General features: G+C 40.9%; 2 protein-coding genes and 1 long non-coding RNA gene across 3 annotated transcripts; all 3 read right to left on the reverse strand.

Annotated features, from left to right (window-relative positions):
- Nucleotides 1-8782: 8782 nt before the first annotated feature.
- Nucleotides 8783-9310, reverse strand: LOC125251952 (zinc finger protein 501-like). The gene has a single exon (XM_048165009.1). It carries the CDS (start codon nt 9308-9310, stop codon nt 8783-8785), a length of 528 nt encoding a protein of 175 aa, XP_048020966.1.
- A 176-nt stretch (nt 9311-9486) lies between these two features.
- LOC125250336 (gastrula zinc finger protein XlCGF26.1-like) lies at nt 9487-12183 on the reverse strand. Its single transcript, XM_048162866.1, has 3 exons — nt 12081-12183; nt 11144-11274; nt 9487-9770 (listed from the first exon to the last, which is right to left on the reverse strand). Exons 2-3 carry the CDS (start codon nt 11226-11228, stop codon nt 9487-9489), a joined length of 369 nt encoding a protein of 122 aa, XP_048018823.1. The 5' UTR covers nt 11229-11274; nt 12081-12183.
- Nucleotides 12184-17679: 5496 nt separating this feature from the next.
- LOC125250354 lies at nt 17680-19378 on the reverse strand. Its single transcript, XR_007180774.1, has 3 exons — nt 18897-19378; nt 18094-18769; nt 17680-17908 (listed from the first exon to the last, which is right to left on the reverse strand). It is a non-coding gene; the product is annotated as an uncharacterized LOC125250354 (long non-coding RNA).
- Nucleotides 19379-21309: the final 1931 nt, after the last annotated feature.

Below are 21309 nucleotides of genomic sequence, written 5' to 3' on the forward strand. Positions count from 1 at the left end.
GAGCTTTCAGCACAAGCCAGTCAGCTCGTGGTGCATCAGCATCAACTGAATCGACTCACCTCTCTCACCGAGGAACTAGTGAGAACTTTGCAAAGTCTCCGCTTCGCCTCTCCTGAGGCCGCCATGCCACCCCCCCCCGCCGCTACCAGTCCGGCAATCTCGCCGTCTCCAGTCAACCCACGTCTCGCTCTGCCTGAGAAATTCGACGGCAATCCTATCAAATGTAAGGGCTTCCTGTTACAATGTTCCCTGTTTGTTAACCAACAACCATCCTTGTACTCCACAGAGATTAGTCGCATTTCCTTTGTGTGTTCCTTGCTCACGGGCAAAGCGCTAGACTGGGCCACAGCAGTATGGAGAGAGGACAGCTCGGTGTTTCCCACTTTCGCGGCGTTTCTACAAAGCTTCAAGGAGGTGTTCGAACACCCGGAGGGCGGCAAGAGTGCTGGTGACCAACTGCTCACGTTAACACAAGGAAGGTCCACGGCTGCGGAGTTTGCTCTACAGTTCCGCACGCTGGCCGCGCAGACCAACTGGGTGGAGGACACGCTGAAACTACTCTTCCGCAAAGGCCTAAACCTGGAGCTACAGGCAGAACTGGCATGCCGCGACGAGGGCAGATCATTAACCTCGTTCATAGAGCTGGCCATCCACATTGATAATCTCATTCGCTCCCGCCGGCCGCTCCGTCCCCTCGCCACCAGCGCGGCCACACCTGAACCCATGCAGCTTGGCTATACCCCTCTTCTGCCTGAGGAACGAGAAAGAAGACGCCGAATGCATCTGTGTCTCTACTGCGGACAGGCCGGCCACCTCAAGATAAACTGCCCAGTCAGACCCAATGTCTCCAACCCCAGATCGGTGAGTTCAGAATACCCCTCTAACTGCCTGAAAATACCCATCCAAATCACCCATAACGGCCGGGTGGTGTCCACTCACGCACTCCTGGACTCCGGGGCCGCTGGAAACTTCATATCAGACACTTTCACCCATGAGCATAACATTCAGTTAACCAACTGTCATTCTCCGTTAACAGTGGAGGCGCTAGACGGGAAACCCATAGGAGGAGGAAGGGTGTCACATATCACCTCTGAGCTCGGTCTGCAAACTGGGGCTCTTCATAAGGAACAAATTCACTTTTATGTCATTCACTCGCCCAACAACCCTGTCATCCTAGGTCTGCCCTGGCTCCGTACGCACAACCCTGTCATTTCCTGGAAGGAGGGTCAGATCATCCAGTGGGACCCCGCTTGTCATCAACGCTGTCTGAGTCCAGTTCTACCCATAGCGATTCACGCCATAACCGTCAATGAAGTTCCAGTCGACCACGAAACAGCCATTCCGGCCGAATACAATGACCTGGCGCTAGCTTTCAGTAAATCCAAGACCACCGAATTGCCGCCACATCGTTCCAGTGACTGTGCGATTGACCTGCTGCCTGGGTCTACGCCCCCCAAGGGTCGTATCTTTCCTCTGTCCCAACCGGAGGAGGAGGCTATGAAGTCATACATCGAGGGGGAACTGGCTAAGGGATTCATTCGGCCCTCGACCTCTCCCGCCTCATCAGGGTTCTTTTTCGTTAAGAAGAAGGACGGCAGCCTCCGACCTTGCATTGACTATCGTGGACTCAATGACATCACCATAAAGTTCAGGTATCCATTACCACTAGTACCAGCGGCCCTTGAACAACTTCGGCAAGCCCAATACTACACCAAGCTAGACCTCCGGTGTGCTTATAACCTGATTCGGATCCGAGCAGGCGATGAGTGGAAGACTGCATTCTCTACCTCCTCTGGCCACTACGAAACCCTTGTCATGCCCTTCGGGTTATCCAACAGTCCCTCAGTTTTCCAGTCATTTATCAATGATGTCTTTCGAGATATGCTAAATCGATGGGTAGTGGTTTACATCGACGACATCCTGATCTACTCCAACACATACCACGAACACATCCAACATGTCCGAGCCGTTCTTCAACGCCTGATCCAACACAAACTCTACGCTAAGGCCGAGAAATGTGAATTTCATCGCACGTCCACTTCTTTCCTGGGCTACATCATCAGCCGTGAGGGAGTAGCGATGGATGATGGGAAGGTTAAGGCGGTGCTGGAATGGCCGCAACCACATACACTTAAGGAATTACAACGGTTCCTGGGGTTCGCCAACTTTTACCGGCGATTTATTAGAAACTTCAGCGGAGTGGCCGCTCCCTTAACCACCATGACAAGACGCAAAACTTCTCGTCTCACCTGGTCACCAGAGGCAGTCCGAGCGTTCCAGGAACTGAAGAGACGCTTTACATCAGCACCAATTCTTCGTCACCCAGATCCCGAGCTCCCGTTCACTGTGGAGGTGGACGCCTCCAATACTGGCATAGGGGCCGTGTTTTCCCAGCGACAGGGTGAACCATCCAAAATGTTTCCCTGTGCATTCTACTCCCGTAAGCTGTCCGCCGCCGAACGCAACTATGATGTGGGCAACAGGGAGTTATTGGCCATGAAAGCGGCGCTGGAGGAGTGGCGTCATTGGCTTGAGGGGGCCAAGCATCCATTCGTAATTCTGACTGATCACAAAAACTTGGAGTATCTGCGATCTGCCAAGCGCCTAAACCCACGACAGGCCAGATGGGCAATGTTCTTCACCCGCTTTGATTTCACAGTCACTTACAGGCCCGGGTCAAAGAATGTAAAGGCGGACGCACTATCAAGGCAAACGGATGAGCCGGAGCGCTCAGGGAACACCGAAAATATTCTGCCCGAGACTCTGCTGCTCGCCCCCGTGCAGTGGGATATAATGACAGAAATCTCACAAGCTAACGAACAGATCGCAATCCCAGCAACCTGTCCACCTGACCGCACCTTCGTTCCCGCACATCTCCGAGACAGACTGCTGCACCAGGTCCACGATTTCCCCAGTTCCGGCCATCCGGGCATCACTGCCACTCTCCAGCTCTTGCAGAACCAGTTCTGGTGGGAAACCATGCCCGCTGATGTTACCACCTTCCTCAACCACTGTACGGCCTGTCAAACTACCAAAGCTTCCCATCAAGCCCCGGCCGGTCTTCTTCAACCACTCCCCATTCCACAACGTCCCTGGTCCCATATAGCCATCGACTTTGTAACCGATCTACCCGAGTCTCAGGGAAACACCACCATCCTCACTGTTATCGATCGCTTCTCCAAAACCTGCCGTCTTCTGCCACTACCCAAACTTCCCACCGCAATGGAAACCGCCGAACTCCTGTGCAATGCGGTCTTCCGTTTCTACGGATTACCTGACGACATAGTATCCGACAGAGGACCTCAGTTCACCTCCCGCGTCTGGGCCGCTTTCTTCAAACAACTTAATATCAACATCAGTCTCACCTCTGGGTACCATCCTGAATCTAATGGACAAACTGAACGCATGAACCAGGAATTGACACGGTTCCTACGCACCTACTGCAGTCAGAACCAGACGGACTGGAGCCGTTATCTAATATGGGCTGAGTACGCACAGAATTCCCTACGAAAACCTGCTACTGGCATCACCCCATTCCAGTGCGTCCTGGGCTTTCAACCTCCGCTCTTTCCCTGGTCTGGCCAACCATCAGAGCTACCTGCAGTTACTGAATGGATGCGCAGAAGTGAGGAGACTTGGGATTCAGCACACCATCACCTACAGCAGGCAGTAAGACGCCAAGAACTTCATGCCAATCGCCATCGACGGCCCAATCCTCACTACACTGTTGGGCAATGGGTATGGCTATCCACCAAGGATCTTCGCCTCCGACTTCCATGTCGCAAACTCAGTCCCAGGTTTGTAGGGCCTTTTCAAATCATAAAACAAATTACCCCTGTATCATTCCGTCTAGACTTGCCTTCTAATTATCGCATTTCTCCCACTTTCCATGTGTCGTTGCTGAAACCCTCCGGGGGACCGAGAGAGGAGCCTGCGGGAGCCGAGGCCCACAACCCCCCACCCCTGATCATCGAAGGCGAGGAGGTCTATCAGGTCCGGGATCTACTCGATTCCAGGCGCCGGGGTGGAAAGCTGCAGTATCTGGTGGACTGGGAGGGGTACGGCCCGGAGGAGCGATCCTGGGTCAACAGGGACGATATCCTGGACCCATCACTCATGGAGGAATTCCACCGGACGCATCCGGAGCGACCGGCCCCTCGTCCACGCGGTAGACCCCGGCGCCCACTTCCTCGCGTCTGGAGCCGCTCGCAGGGGGGGGGCTCTGTCATGAATACGGCTCCCGCGGCTCTTCATCCCGGCCGCCGGAGGGAGCCGTCAACGGAATATTGACTTGCTCTCATTTGGACTACAATTCCCATGGGCCCTCATTCCTGGGACTGATTGCGCACACACCTGCATCACATCACACTCACTCCATAAAACACTCACACACACATCCATGCACCGCGAAGTCTTGATTTGCTTTGGTGATCATTTCTAAGCGTTTTCTTGTGGACTGTTAACCTGTTATCGATTGGACTGCCTTACCTCTGAGAACCTTTGCTGCCGACCCTGATCTCTGCCTGTTTCCTGGACTCTGTTTGCTTGCCGCCTGCCACGATCCCTACCTGTTGTAAGACCTTGTTTCATTGCCGCCTGTCTCGACCCAAGCCTGTCCCTGATTACGTTACTGTCTTGTCCCTGTTTGCATTGTGCTACCTTGTCTTAATAAAGACGCTGCAAATGGATCCTCACGCTGTTGACACATCATTACAGCTTTAGTATTCAGACAAATGATGGTTTAGTTTTATTTAAAGGTGAACAGGAGGAAGAAGCTCAGATGAGTCTGTCAGCAGAAATCTTCAGGCTCTTCAGTATCAGACCTACAAATATAATAATGTTTAGATTGAACTCATCCATAATGATTAAAATGTTTCTAATCATAAACGTCATTGTCAATTATAGCACATAAATGTATCAAAAGATATAAATTCTACATGTTAAGTCAAACTTTTATATGATCTCTCTCACATTTTATGCACAGAATATATTTGTTTATTCTGTTTTATTTTATATTAAGTGATGTGTCTGTTGTTAATGCACAGATATACAGTATATTGTCTTTGTTCTGCAGATGGAGTCTCTTCTAGTCAGACCGACTAAACATTTTTACCAGTAAACAGCATTTGTGTGTCTTTCAAAGTTATGAACAATTGTTTTTGTTTGAAAAGTTCACTTGTCTGTTGTATTATTGAAGCTACATGAGCAGATGCAGATAGATTCTCCTTCTTAAATAAAGGTGAAGTTGTAGATGTTAAACATTAAATCATTTGAGTGATCTTTACAATTGTTGGAGAAGAAATCATGCTGGGCTGCGTTTCTCTAAGCATTGTGTTTCTCTAGCATTGCTAAACTGATCGTAGAGATCATTGGTGGTAATAGTTGTACAATCTACTATGACCTACGATGCTTTTGAGAAACATGACCTGGTCTGACTAATATATAAATATGGAAATGTTCCCATTGTAAGTGTGTTTAAAGGGACAGTTCACCCCAAAAAAGTAAATGATCATTAATCACCCTCATATCATTTCAAACATGTAAGACTTTCTGCTGTGAAAACACTAGAGAAGATATTTTGAGAAATGTTTCAGTTTCTGATTGGTTTCCAACATTCTTCAAAATATCTTCAACTAAGTACATGAGGGTGATTAACTGATGACAGGATTGTTATTTTGGGGTCAACTATCCATTTAAATGGGACCTACTATGCCAATTTTTACAAGATGTAAATAAGTCTCTGGTCTCGGAAGAGGTTTTGTAAAGTGATATTTAAGCTTCACAAGGTTCAGTCTGATGCCAGTGATGTCTTCTACTGGTTGTGCTGGAGATAATGCAGTGGGGAGAGGAGCCAGAATCTGTTTCAACAGCTTTAAACATGAAGCTCTGTGGGACGCTGGTCTGGGACACTGTGTCTTCTGCCTCTCTGGGCCAGATACTCAGAACTTGGTCTGCTTTTGTCTCTCTGCATAAAGCACACAGAATGTTTAGAGTCTTTAAAGTTTATCAGTGCATTTCTCACTTTACAAACCACCACCAAAATACATTTGACAATATTCTAAATTTCAGTTTTTGTACAGTCTAATCTCTAATTGTCACACCATTTGAATTTCATATGAAGAAATTGTTCTTTTAATCTCAAACTGTTGGGGATAAACAGTTTAGGACCCTTGAGACCAGATATGTTGAATAAAGACCTGAAGTCAAAATTTAAAATAATTAATAAATTGAAGAAAAATTTAATGAAGAATATTTTGCAGTTTCATCAGCAGAAGCCAGCTTCAAGTCTCACAAGGAGTTTATAGGCCGCTCTGCGTACATTCACATTTCCACAACAATCATACTCTAACAGAATCAACTAACGTCATAACTTCAGGTTGAATGATTCTGATTGGCTAAGAAAAATTTGGTAATCTTCCACACATGGACAGATAGTCAGAAGCGTATCTCCCTTCGTCGCGATGCTGACGAGGGGACCCTGGATTTAGGTACCAGATGTCCTTTTGGGGTCATGACATGTCGTCTGCTGGTCTCAAGCAGAATGCCAGTTGTCCAGTACAAAGGCATCTGCACAAAACACTTAGTGCACATACACAGATACACATGATTCACAGCTTCTTCGAGGTTGAAGTTGATCTGAACTCTGCTCTGAGCAGGAAACTTTCCCAAAACATACTGATAACATGTTCTTTTCTCTTAGTGAGAGGTACAGAGGAAAATAGATGCTTTAACATACATTGAAGAAGTCATTCAAATAATTTAACAGAAATATAAATGTTGATTAATAACTTAAAAGATATATAGAAGCGGCAGTGGATTCCAGAATCCACTCCAAAAGCCCTGCCCGGTCGTATTCCCTTTGCTGTAGCCACTCCGCAGTCCGAATTGTTATTTTAAGCCCGTTCACTGCCATTATAATGCTTGTTAGAGCCATCCCAGGATATTTTTAAAATATATCTCTGATTGTGTTCATCTGAAAGGAGATAGTCATATACACCTAGGATGGCTTGAAGGTGAATAAATCATGGGATATTTTTCATTTTTGGGTGAACTATCCCTTTAAGGCAAGTCAGGTCAGTGGCCATATTCACAATAAACTCTTAACAGTATTTTCAGGATGGTCCAGCTAATGTAAATTACATTCAAGAATCAAGAGTGAACAAACAGGTGCAGATGACTCTATGACTCTTTTAACTGTAAGGAGAGAGAGCTTCCATTTCATTCTTATGTTTTCTCCTATTCATTGTGTCTGAATGAGTGCTTCTTAAAACTCAAATTGATGAGTTCTCATTTCCTCGAGTCGCTCCTCAGTCCTCCAGTCTGTGACCTGGAAAATGATAAAAGTTAACTTGATGAACATCAAAGTTCTCTAAATCCACCACGAGGAACAAGGAGTGAGCATAATAAATGTATAAAGTCTTCTCCTGTTCACATCTGTCACAATTTTAATTCATGCTTTACCTTTGCAGTTTAAATAAACCATACATCTCACATATTTCAACATGGCATCTTGGTTTTATTTTCTCTTTTCACTAACTTTCATTGATAAATGCAGATTCATGTCATGTTTTTGTAGCTTTTGGTTAAAGATTTAAAGACATTTAATTCAAATAGCCTATGCAAAAAATGATAAACACTTTCTCACAGCTTTGCTGCTGTCTAGTATATATATATATATATATATATATATATATATATATATATACACACACAAGTACATCTGTCCTCTGTGCTCATTAGATGAGTAGCTCTGTACAATATTTTGCTCTCATTTATGGACATTACAATTCATAACATACAAGATTACACCATAGTGTTCTTGAAAATAATATTAATGTACTCCATTCAGCCATAAATGAACTTGCAAAGATCCTTATTTCATATTTTCATCAACACTTCAGCTGTTGACTGGTTAGGCTTCTGTTCTGATCTCCTCATATTCTCACTGCAGGTCTTTTCCATTCACCTCCTCTCACAAGCTATCATTTATACTTGATTTGTTAAGGCTATGCATGGAGAAATAATAGACTCATGTTAAATATTAGCCATTTAACTTATATGCAAAATTGGAATATGGCATAAAACATTTACAAAAAAAAAAGCAAAATTTCCATGTGTTCAAGAGAACAGAATTGTCACTTCCTGGGAAGTTGGTGCAAAATATCAGTAATAAAAATGTAAGTTCCTGAAATTGGCTCTTTTTTCCTGCATCATAAATGAGTTGCATCTCAGAGCAGCAGATGAAACACAATAAACGCTGTCATGTTCTCTTGCATTCAGATGCTCTTGTGAGACACTTCTGGAGGGAATTAAACCAAATCATTCTGATGACAGACTTTGGCTCAGGCATTTCTGAACCATCAAACCAACATCTGAGATGCTGAGATCCGATTGGTCCGCGGGTTAGTCCAGTTATCCAATCACAGCCTCTGTTGAGGCAAAGGTATGTGAGCTTCTGTTACGCATCGAGGGATTTATTCGGTAAATGTGTTTCCATCGTAGCTTCCATCATAGTCTTCTTATCGGATAAAACAATTATCTGCCTCAGTTGAGTTCATATGTTTTTATGCACATTTTTTGAATTTATGTGCATCTTGGCGTTTCCATACAACACTTTTTATTGCAATATTACAAAGTTCGCATATAAATATGTGGATGTAAACGAATGCCACTGCACACAGTTAACATGTTTAATGTAGCTGTGCACAAAGATGTAGAAGCAATTGATCTTGCACAATGACACTTCAGTTCATCTGAATTTCACACTATTGACTCTTGCTCTCTACGACAACTTTTGGCGACATTTCCTTCGATGAGACAGCAGAGCGCTGGATGTGACGAAACTCCTTCCACATGGCGGGCAGCGGTGCGGCTTCTCTCCGGTGTGAACTCTCTCGTGTATTTTCAGGTTCCCTGACTGACTGAAGCTCTTGTCACAATGTGAGCACTTGTAGGGTTTCTCTCCCGTATGGACCTTCTGATGCTCTTTCAGATATTTGGCTCTAGAGAAGCTGTTCCCGCACACCGAGCACATGTGAGCTTTCTCGCCGCTGTGTATTTTCTGGTGCTCTTTCAGGTAGCCCAGCTGCGAGAACATCTTTCCACAGAAAGAGCACAAGAAAAGCTTCTGGTGAATTTTCTGGTGGATCTTCAGGTGCTTCGCTGAGATGAAGCTTTTACCGCACTGGCCGCAGCTGAACGGTCTCTCTCCCGAGTGCGAGTGCTGGTGGTTTTTGAGGATGGTGGCCTGCGTGAAGCTCTTCCCACACTCGAGACACGTGAACGGACGCTCTCCGGAGTGAATGCGCATGTGGTTCTTAAAGTGTCCTTTGCGTATGAAGCTCTTGGCGCACAGCAGGCAGGTGAAAGGCTTCTCTCCGGTGTGGATCCGGATGTGATTCTCCAGGCTCTCTTTGCGTGTGAAGCTCTTCCCGCAGTGAGGACAGATGAACGGCTTCTCTCCAGTGTGTGTTTGCAGGTGTCTCTTCAGATCTGCGTTTTGAAGAAGCTGCTGCCGCACTGCAGACAGGTGAAATCACGCTCTCCGGTGTGAATTTTGATGTGGCTTTTGAGGTTCACTTTGAGTGTGAAACACTTCCCACACTGAGGGCAGATGAATGGTGCTTTTTTGGTTCCTGTTCTTTTCTGGGAGAAATCGCTTTCGGACTGTGACGGCTTTTCTCCTGTTATGACCTTCTGAGGTCTCTGATACTGATGATCCTCCTCCACTACATTCAGTTCTTCACACTCCACTTTCACTTCCATCATGTCTAGAATCAATTCAGACAATTAAGAAACAAAAGTGACTCACAGTTTCATGGCAGAAAGTAAGGAGTAAGCATCAGGGCTCCAGATGAACACATGAACTGATCCTGGCACCAGATAAAATTACAATAGTCATATTATTATTGTACTGCACCAATGCAATATGTTTACTAGAGATCATCCACAGATCGGTATCGGACGATAATCATATTCTATGAATCAATCAGTAGTGACTAAATTTGGCCGCTCTCAATTTAAAAAGTCGCCGTTGACGAGCATAAATCACTGATCATTTATTTTGGTATATTTGTGTTAGCAGGGAATCTCTGACTTGCGTCTCCTCGTCTCAAGTGTGTGTTCAGACGTGTATCATGTCACGTGACTCTGTGAGGATCGTCTCAACATCTTTGCACCATGATATGTAATTTCTGAGCTCATTTAAATCACGATTAGAGATGCACCGGTCAGAACTGGATGATTTTTAGTTTTCTTTTTGCCAATCTCTGTTCTGGACTTGCGCACAAACTGAATTGCAATTATTTCCCAAAATGTCATTTGTGTGAAAATATTAGGAAGTCTGTAAACAGGAAGTTAACATTGATGACATCAGAAATTTCGATGACATCTTTTTATAAAGTAGTGTTTATAACTGCTTTGTGTTCAGCTGTAGTCTGCTCCATAAGCGCCACCTACTGTCAGAGAGTGAACCTGCATTTTCATTCAGTCCATCTGCTGTTTTTGTTTTCTGCAGGTATGTTTTCTGCAGCATAATTCCACACATCTAATGTTTAAATCTTGAAATGATACAATCTAATTTAAATCAAAAATTTTAATTAATTTAAATTTAAATTAAATTATTTAAATCAATTTAAATTAAATAATTTAAATTAAAAACAACTGCTTATGCTACATGTGTGCAGCATCTTTGTTTAAATCATGATTAAAATGCAGAGGTTGAATCTAATTTCAAATGGCTACAGGTATTTAGTTTGGCCTGTTATAGAGCAAATAAACAGCAAGTAAATTTGCTTAAAGAAAAAATCAAAGCAATTGTATTGGAATTCTAAGCCAGTTTGCTTAGAAAAAAATCTGAATTGGCAATGAAAAACATGATTGGTGCATCACTTATCATGATCATCTGCTTTAGTTTAAGTTAAAATATGCTGTTAGTTCATGCATCATAATGCAACATGTAATTCTCAAAGAGTGACAAGAGATGCTAAAAAACACTGTGTTCATCTGAGGGTTTTTACACGCAAACACTCGCTATAGAGAGTGAAACTGATGTGATTATTACTAATTAAAAGAAAGATCATTTAACAGCTCCTGTGATTGACACCAAACAGTCATTAATGAAGAGTCAAGAATGATCACAGACCTCTCTGTTCCTCAGTTTCTTCATCATTCATTCTGCATGTTTCTGCTTCACTCGTGTCTTCACTCTCCTCTTTAATAAACTCCATCTTTACAATAGTGTCACTCGCACTGTTCACTTCCTACACCTGGAAACTGTTGGAGCAGAAAGTCATTATTAGTTTTTAGTGCTGAATTCATCATACGATGGTCACGTCACTCATGAATATTAAAAATGTGTGTGACGTGACAGGATATGAACCATAAACTCAGAGCTGCTTGTGTGAAATAACACTGAAACACCTCAGCTGTGTCAGAAATAAAATCACTGATGAGACTTTATTAAGACTTTCAGTGTTTCTATTATAACATGAACTTACATATTCAGTATATTGTATTTTTTAATAAATATAAATGATTATATAAAACAATTCTCAACTTTTTTGTAGCTGATAATGATTCATATGTTATACATCAATATCCTATAAAAAATATTCTATCACTGTATAACTGTAATATAATGTTTAATAATATATATATATATATATATATATATATATATATATATATATATATATATATAATGTACTGTCACCACAGATATGTCCTTGGAATTATTATTAATAATAATAAACCCTATATTTTAATTTTCATTACAAATACAATGAATTAATCAATTTTAAATGATCAAATCGCCCTAAATCTTATTTCTAAACTCAATGTTGTTTGTACTGCGCTGTCTCGTGTTTATTTAATGCTTAAAGATGTCAGGCAGCACGTTTCACTATTTGACACTTTCTATAATATCTATGCAGTACATATACTGGCGCCATAAACAGATATTTAAAGAAAACATTATAATCAGATCAGGCTAACGCTCACTGGCTTCACCAGAGCTGCCATAACTAATACCAGATCATCTGCAGAATGTGTAAACTACTGTAAAACATTAATTCATTTACCGTTACGCCAGATTTCCTCTCGCCTTCTATAATATATGGAGAGATTGAGATGCATTTCAATGGCAGTTGCTCCGCTGGCGCGTGACACCCGGAAGTGCGCGATCTGCTCATTGGCGCGCGGTCCTAGTGCCAGGTTGATTTGCGCCAATCAGACAAACCCGTTTTGTTTAAGATACACTGTGTGATTTTTTTGCTACTTAAAAACTTTTTATGTTTTTACATTAAAAATAGTTAATCACATGGGATAACTCTATAGACATTTTAGTTTTATAGAAAGATTTTTATTCTACATGATGATACCACTGATGATAACAGCAATGACAAATACTATTTATATACAATTTAAATACTATAATACTACACAAATACTATTAAAAAGATTGGTATGCTCATAAGGTTGCATTTATTTATTAAAAAATCTGCAAAATCAGTTTATATTTTTACATTATAAAATAAGTAATTCATTCTTGTGATCAAAGCTGAATTTTCAGCATCATTACTCCAGTCTTCAGTGTCACATGATCCTTCAGAAATTATTCTAATATGATGATTTGCTGCTCAAGAAACATTTCTGATTTTTATCAGTGTTGAAAACAGTTGTGCTGCTTCATATTTTGTGGAAACTGTGATACAACTTTCTGTATAATACCAATGTTACTCATTTCTTTGCCTGGCCAAAAACTATGTCTGAACAATTTTCTGCATGAAAAACCAAAAAGTTTGGTTTGAAAAGTCAAACGTTTGAGGTAAGTGGATTTTTTTTAAATACTTTTATTCAGTAAACAGGCATTAATAATCAAATGTGACAGTAAAGACATTTCTAATGTTACAAAATATTTCTATTTCAAACAAAAATTGGCATCGTGCCCCAGAAGACAAATTGATGACAAAATGACCAAAAATAATATTTTACATTTTCATTAACATTTTGGAATTGACTGATTTAGCTTCCAACATCATAACACACTCATAAGGCTTGTGCACACTGGGACGAATATCACGCACACTTATCGCCGACGTTTAATGCCTCATGACTAAACAAAGGGTGCCAATGTGAGTGTGCACACCGACGACTTGCCAAGCACACACTGATAAGAAGACGACGACAAAGAAGACCCCTACAAACTATGGGTGCTCTGCCAGTTCTTGGCCACACCAAAAGATGTGTATTATATGCCATTTTATTTCTGTTTTTATTGTTTTTTTGTGTTTTTTTACACAGAATGTAATGTACAGAATATCAATTTCATAAATATATTTATTTGCACTACCGTTTCTGACTACCATCTCTTCATGTTATGTATATGCCATATATGCCATTTTATATCCATATTTTTATGGTTTTATTTACATTCAAGAAAAATTATTCAGAGTGTTTATTTGCACTACCATTCACTTGCACTAAGCACAAGCGTCATATACTGTCAGGGAGTGAATTTGCACGTTTACTCGGCGCATAGCCATGAAAATCGATTGGGTTTGAACACGATAAATGCTGGCGATAAGCGCACAATAATCGCCCCGGTGTGCACAAGGCTTTATGCTCTTAATATTACAATGAGGTATTTTCAGTTCTCAGTGCAATATTTTGTTGGTTTTCTCTTTTTGCATGTGTTCATTATAGTGGTTCAACGGATCACAAAACTCACGGTTCGGATCATATCACGGTTATGAAGTCACGGATCGGATCATTTTTTCGGATCAGCACAAAAAAAAAAAAAAACATAATTGGGGGGTGGGGGTAACTTAACTTTGCATTTATTACTTAGCCCACTTTAACTACTCTGATACCACAGCAGAAACTACAAGCCTAACTAATACAAGTGAACAGACTGTAAAAAGAACAAATACTGTACACCAATTACAAGCATAGATAAATACAACATAAAGTTACAAATAAACTATAAGATCTAACTGTAGTATTAATTTTCATGTACAGAAATGTAATAATATAAAATGAAACTGTTCACTGTGTAAATGTAATATAGATTAATCTTTGTTAAAGGTGATAGAGAGGATTTTTTCGTCGACTGAGAATCCAAAGACTGTTACTGAGTTTTTGTAATGAGCGCATGCGTAAGAACAACCCCCCTCCTTCACAGCTCATTTCAAAGGAACGCCTCCCAAAACTCGTGCAGGAGTATTGGAACACGAGTGTTTACCACCGGCATTCGCTGTGTCGTGTTGTGGATTCATTATGTCGGACTCACCACAGGTAACTCATAATCTGCAGTTGTTACTCCTGTCTCCGGACAAAAACATCGCATGCGGCGCCTGTGGAGTGTGGAAAGTTACTGGAGCGCGCAGCCGCGCTCTTCTCTCACAAGTAACGTCATGGCAGTGATTGACAAGCCAGAGGGCCAATCCGCGCACGTCTCTCACAAGGAACGTCACGGCAGTGATTGACAAGCCAGAGGGCCAATCATCGCGTAAAAAATTGGCTGATGTTTTTAAGGCCCTACCTCGTGCACAGATGATGTATATTAATATTATTACTTTCAGTGCACCTAATAAATAGTCTTTTATCAGTTAGTAAAGACAGTTTCAAGTAATATTGCAAAAATGTATAAAACAAAACATCCTCTTTAGCACCTTTAAAGCTGTGTTTTATTGTTTGATTTACATGACAGACAACAGCAGGTATTTATTGGTTGCTGTCACTTTAAGAGTAAGACCCCATGCAAGCTCACATCCGATAGATACACATCCGAATTCTCACCTCGTTCAATTAAGACATAACCGAATGTGTTTACGAGAACACTTGCCGAGAGGGGTATTTTGACTGACATAATGCGTGTAATGTGACCATCCAAGTGCATTGAGGACGCGAAAGAGAAATCAATTTGGAGTTTGCGAGCGATCAGGAACGCGCCTCTCTCTCTCTCTGTGTGCGCGGCGCGAGCCTTGTATGTGCGTCTGTGCGCACCGATAATAGCGCTGCGTGCGACACCGAATTAAATCCTCTTTTGCCTCTTCTAGCGCTGGAATGGATTTATATCTATTTAATGTGTAAACTAGCAAGACAAAACACGTTCACGATAACCTTTCACTCTATTGCGGTGAAACTTGCAAATGATCCGCGAATCACATGCGTCCTGAACCGTGGGGCTTGATCCGAACGGATCACGGATCAACAACGATCCGTTTAACCACTAGTTCATTCATAATTTCTATATATGACAGCCTGGCCAAAAAAAAAAAAAAAAAAAATGTCTGCATAATTTTCTGTTTTCCTCAAATGTTGTTGTAACAGTTGGTGCAAGACAAGGAGAGATGAAGATCTTGAGACAAAGTGGTATTTATAAAATAAAAAAACAAAACACTCAGTAACGCTGTAAAAATGCAGAAGCACAGTGAACCAAAACATAATGAGAACAAATAACCAAATCAAGCAGGGTATAAATACACACCCTAAATGGAACAAGGAACAGGTGGGGCTAATCAATTAACAAATGAGTAACTATGGCAAGCTTTGCAGGAAAGTGGATTTTGAAGGCCGTAGTTGACCTGCGTGAAGTTGGCCCCCCACCCAACGCAAAACGTTCAGCAAAATAGTCTCAATCGTTTGTGCTCCGTTTGTGCTGGTTTGTGCCGTTAAAAATTTTGTTTGTGCTGCTTCGGTTTTTCAGATATTAAAATAATATTTATAGGTCATTCTGAGGTCACTCAGCCCCCCAACATGCTCCAAATTCACCCCAAATAGTCTCAATCGTTTGTGCTTTGTTTGTGCTGGTTTGTGCCTGTTAAAGTTTCGTTTGTGCTGCTTCCGTTTTTAAAATATTAGGCATTGAATTATAGGTGATGACGTCACCAGCCCCCCACACGCTCTAAATTCACTCAAAATAGGTTCGTTTTTTTGTGCTTCATTTGTGCTGGTTTGTGCCGGTAAGAGTTTCATTTTTGCTGCTTCCGTTTTTAAAATATTAGAAATTGAATTCTAGACGATGACGTCACTAGCGTTTGAGCTGCTTCCGTTTTTTTAGACTGAATTATAGGCGCAATACAATACTGACAGAATAATAGTAAAATACTACTGACGTTTTATTTCGGGTTTGTCATATATTCAGTCTTTTACCAAAATGTTGGATGCTAGTAAAGATGTTTTAATAACAACAACAACTCATTGTCAATGTTTTTCCGCTGTGGTGTTTAATAAAAAGATTTTGCTGTTCAGACATTATACAGCAGCAGCAGCTCAATATTCATCTGTTGTCGCACTGTTGTCAATAAACAATTATCTTTACTTTCATTCACTCGTCTCTCCTGATTGATCTTTTAAGTACCATTTGTTATACTTGCACTACCACCACTAGGCGCAAGTGACACTTTTGTTCAAAGTGCTTTTGTGGGAAGTAGCGAAGAGTTAGTAGAGAAAAAGTCTATATAAAATCAAACTACAAAAGTTGTTATTACAGTAGATCAAATTTCTGGCCAATGTAAGTACAATGTTTTACCACTGTCAATTACAGTACTATTAGTTAACTTAAAGAATAATGGTACAAAATTCAAGAGACCGGATTGCAAGATTGCAATGTTTATTAAACAGAAAACTCATTGCTCAATACTAATGTAACTATGAAATTGTAATTACAGATGCACATGTGACCCATGTTAGTTTTTTTTTTAAACATTACCATATTGTCCTGATATAAGATATATTAACCTTATATTTTATTACTATATTATATTGTCCTTATGTTAGGACCAATACAGTAATAATGAAAACAAATTTCTACTATACATGATATCTTTTAATGTATTGTATAGTTAATCTGGTGCAACTTCACACGATCAACGGATCAAAAGTTATTTATGGACAATACCAGGTCAAAGGGTCAGAATAAACAAAAGATGGTGCTGAAAAATCAATATTTTGATCTTTCTGCTCCATCTTTTGTTTTTTCCTGACCCCTTGATGCCACAAGTGTTGCTGGTATTGTCCATAAATAGCATGATATTTTTTAATCAGGATTATTTAAGTGGGTAATTATATTTTGCTTATGCCAGATGCCAAAGAAACCAGCAGTCGACAAGGATTCCATTTTCACAGTCCTGTGTTCATCTAAAGAGGCTATAGTCCAAAATGGCAACATAGCTACTCCAAATCAGAGCATCTGGACAGAGCTTAGTAAACAGCTAGAAGACAAGATCACTGCAAAGGCTCTATACACTTTTGCTAAATTAAACAGACACAACATCTGGAATGCTTTAGGGTATATTCATGGAAGTGATCATGAAACAAGTGGCTGTAGTGATGACACTGATTTTGAGCCAGGGTCCCTTTCCTCCAAATCAAAAGATTGCTGGACTTTTAATCTTGAAGTTCCATTTCAGAAATGGATTGAATTCATGCCTGAAACGGTTAAATACAAAGACAAGGTCTCTAAAACACAAAAGAGGGTATACACAATTTTGAAGCCTGGCATCTGGACACATGTGATAAATCATCAGATTTGGCAAGAAGTAAAATGCCCCTGCACATTTGCCTTTAAAAGAGCCAAGGTCTATCCATCAGTCACAGAGATATACATTGATGTCAGAGGCCAATGTAAAGAGTGTCATGGCCACATTCACATATAAATGTGAACAAGAGCCTGAAATTAACAGTCCGATGGTGCTCAAGTGTTTACTTAGGAACACTGATGACTCCCTGCACACTGGCTGTTCCAAGCGTCCGATGTCCGGTAACTTGCGTGTGCAGATAGCCAAAGAGCTGTGTGAGGGTAGAATGGAACCCCATGTATGGAGGGCATCAGAGGCAACAAAGCTGATGGATTTTGGAGATCCTGAGCCGAGCCATCTGCCTAATTTGGCCACCCTGCGCAAAGCTAAACAAGAGAGAAATGAATTGGAGTTAGGTGACAAGGATCCTATTTTGTCATTGCAGATATTAAAACATAGTGCACCTCATAGTGGTAGTATTAAAGATATTGGACTGGACAAGTTTTTCTGCCACTACTGGAGTCAAACTCAAATGCATATGTACAAGACAATATCAAAGATATCTACTAACCCCACTGTGAGTTTTGATGCAACTGGCTCAGTAGTGAGGAAACTACAGAGACCAAATGGCAAGTCTGGCCACATCTTCTTATATCAGGGTGTTCTGGCAGGGGATGAGAGCTCAAGTGTCCAGTGGTGCAAATGCTGTCAGAGAGACATGATGTTAATGCGATAACACATTGGCTGACAGAATGGATACGTGCAGGTGCGCCAGCTCCAAAAAAGGTTGTGAGTGACTTTTCTCTGGCTTTGCTCGGAGCTCTGGTCAAGGCTTTTACTCCTCATCCTGATCTAAAGACCTACATCAATGAGTGTTGGGGTGTCTTACTTGGTAAACATTCAGCAAAAGTGCAGCATCATCGCATTAAAGTGCATTCAGCATCAAGATGATCTGCCAGTGGGACTGCTTGAAGAAAAAACATCATCGCATTAAAGATTTCTTTGTGAGGTCAATGGCACAGCTTCTCATGTCCCAATCCATGGATGATGCAAGAGAACTACTATGCAGTATTACTGTTGTGGCTCTCAGTGAAGCAGAAGGCAATGACAGCTCAGGAGCCCCCCTCTTATCAGAAAAGTGCAAGAAATACCTGAAAGCCCGAATTGCAGAAGAGCATGTCATCATTCCAGATGTAGAGGGTGAGGACCTGGAAGAACTGGATCCATGTGACCAAACACAGACAGACCTATGGCAGTGGGTGACAGACATATGTGAGGAGAGCAGGTCACTTGCCGTAGCTAATGGCGATCATGATAATATGCACTTCCTCCCTAAAATTATTCCCAATATAATCAGGCTTGCAAGTTACTTACCACTTTGGACAGGGGTAATGATCCCTCACTTCCAAAGCACCAACATAACTGCAAGTTCAGCTAATGTTGAAGCAGAGTTCAAAAACATCAAACGAGGCCTTTTCAAGCATGAAAACTTGCCTATTCGAGTAGATCGATTCATTGCTCGACATCTGTCCTTCATTGAAGGCAACATGCGAATTTGTTCTGCAAAACAAAAAGGTGAGGAAAAAGGCAAAGAGGATGCAGCTGTTGCAACAGTGACCGTCACAGGACCCGATCCACTACCCACCACAACTTGCTGTGTAGATGTAAAACCAGAAATGGATGCTTTCTGTTCTGACACTGGACACAGGAAGTCTGACACTGTCACAAACATCCCTCCAACAGAAGAAGATTCTGTTGAAAACTGGAGGGGCCTAGCAGTTCCAGCCAAAAAGAGGAAGAGAAACTCATACCTCTCTCCTTGTCCTGAATGGCTTCATGCAGATCCATCTGTGAGGGGGAAACGACTGAAAGTGGACCTGTTGAAAAATGGAAATAATCAACAGCCTGTTAAATTCAGGAAATCAAGAATCTCTGTGCTGAACACATGTGCATTTGATGCTTTTTGTCAATGCTTATGTTGTGCTTTCTGCGATAGTGTCACTTTTGAAAATATTGTTTGTGCTGAAGATTCCAACAATCTCCTCCAGTTAGTGAAATCCATCACCACAAAGGGACTGAATGCACAGGCCTACATACAGAGAGCTGAGCTGCTAAGTGGAATATTCAAAGCTGTCCGATTGAAGTCTGGTGCTGTCCAAATCGATGCACAGTGCCACATCTCCACTATCATTGATAAGTTAATGACAAAACGTGCATGTGTTTCCTTCACAAAACAGTGCTCTTCACAGTATTGTGGTCTCAGCACACAAGTCAAAAGGGAAATTCCATTTGTTTGTACTTCTGTTGCTGTACTGCAGGCTTCTGGCATGGCTCACCTTCAGACCGCAGTAGAAGAAGGCCTTAACCTTCCAGAGTCCCCCTGCCTCAGGCCAATCCAAAGTCCGTCACAGTGTCCCTCTGCATTCAAGACAGATACCTCAGGAAAAGTGCTTTGTGCAGGGAAAGTTTCTCACAGTTACAGTGTGGGAGAACTTATGTGGATTGACACTGACCTGGGAAGCAACTCCACAGAATTTCCTTTGTGTGAATTCCCCTCCAATCAAGCTATCAGATTCAAGAACCAGAAAGAACTGCTGTGTATATATATATATATATATATATATATATATATGTGCACAAAGTACAAGTTAAAAGTTTGAAAACATTAATTATTTTTTAATGTTTCTGTAAGAAGTCTCTTCTGCTCACCAAGGCTGTATTTATTTGATCAGAAATACAGTAAAAACAGTAATAATGTGAGATGTAAAATAGCTGTTTTCTATGTGAATATATAGTAAAGTGTAATTTTTCCTGTGATCAAAGCTGAATTTTCAGCTTCAATCCAGCCTTCAGTGTCACATGATCCTTCAGAAATCATTCTAATATGATGATTTGATGATCAAGAAACATTTATGATTATTATCAGTGTTGAAAACAGTTGTGCTGTTTAATATGTTTCTTTTTTCTTCTTTTTTTGTGGAAACCATGATATACAACCATTGGAGACAGAAAAGACATTAATATTGTTATTAAGAATTTCAAATAAATTCTGTTCTTTTTACATTTCTATTCATCAAAGAATCCACACAAAAATCTATTACGGTATTCCACAAAAATATTAAGCATGCAAAAAGGGTTCTCAACATTGATAAAAATAAGTCTTAATAATAATGATTAATAATTCAATAAAATAATCTGAAATAAATGATAAATGATAAAATAATCTGAAATAAATTACACTTTATATTACATTAAAAACAGAAAACAGCTATTTTAAAGTGTAATAATGTTTCACAATATGACTGTATTTTTGATCAAATAAATGCAGCCTTGGTATGCTTAAGAGACTTTTTAAAAAACAATTAAAAAACTTGACAACTTTTGACCTTGTATGCACACACACAGCATATGATATAATAAACAGAGCTACAGCAAACAATGGTGCGTGTATTTATGACAATATTATTATTACTACTGTTATTCACAACATGACGTTACAGTAAGAAGTAAAATCACTTACCTTGGAGTTTGTTACATTCCACACATTCTCCTCTGTGTCCGTTAAAAGTCGAACACGCACAGTGGATAGGTGACAGTTAAGTGAATGCGACTGTTTAATGTGATTTGTTTTGCCGTTTTATCTTGTTACTTAAAATCATAGACTGTAAAAAAAGAAAAATATATTGTAAAACAAATACGCAAAAACAAAACTTTTACCGGCACAAACCAGCACAAATGAAGCACAAACAAACGAACCTATTTTGAGAGAATTTAGAGCGTGTGGGGG

The sequence above is a fragment of the Megalobrama amblycephala genome, linkage group LG17, assembly GCF_018812025.1.
Source record: "Megalobrama amblycephala isolate DHTTF-2021 linkage group LG17, ASM1881202v1, whole genome shotgun sequence".
NCBI lineage: Eukaryota > Metazoa > Chordata > Actinopteri > Cypriniformes > Xenocyprididae > Megalobrama > Megalobrama amblycephala.

Excerpts from the sequence above, each read along its gene's own strand:
- LOC125251952 (XM_048165009.1), bottom strand. The coding sequence starts at position 9,310 with ATGCGCATTCACTCCGGAGAGCGTCCGTTCACGTGTCTCGAGTGTGGG.
- LOC125250336 (XM_048162866.1), bottom strand. The coding sequence starts at position 11,228 with ATGGAGTTTATTAAAGAGGAGAGTGAAGACACGAGTGAAGCAGAAACA. Across the intron at positions 9,771-11,143 it reads AGAAACTGAGGAACAGAGAG|ACATGATGGAAGTGAAAGTG; the intron begins GTCTGTGATCAT and ends AATTGATTCTAG.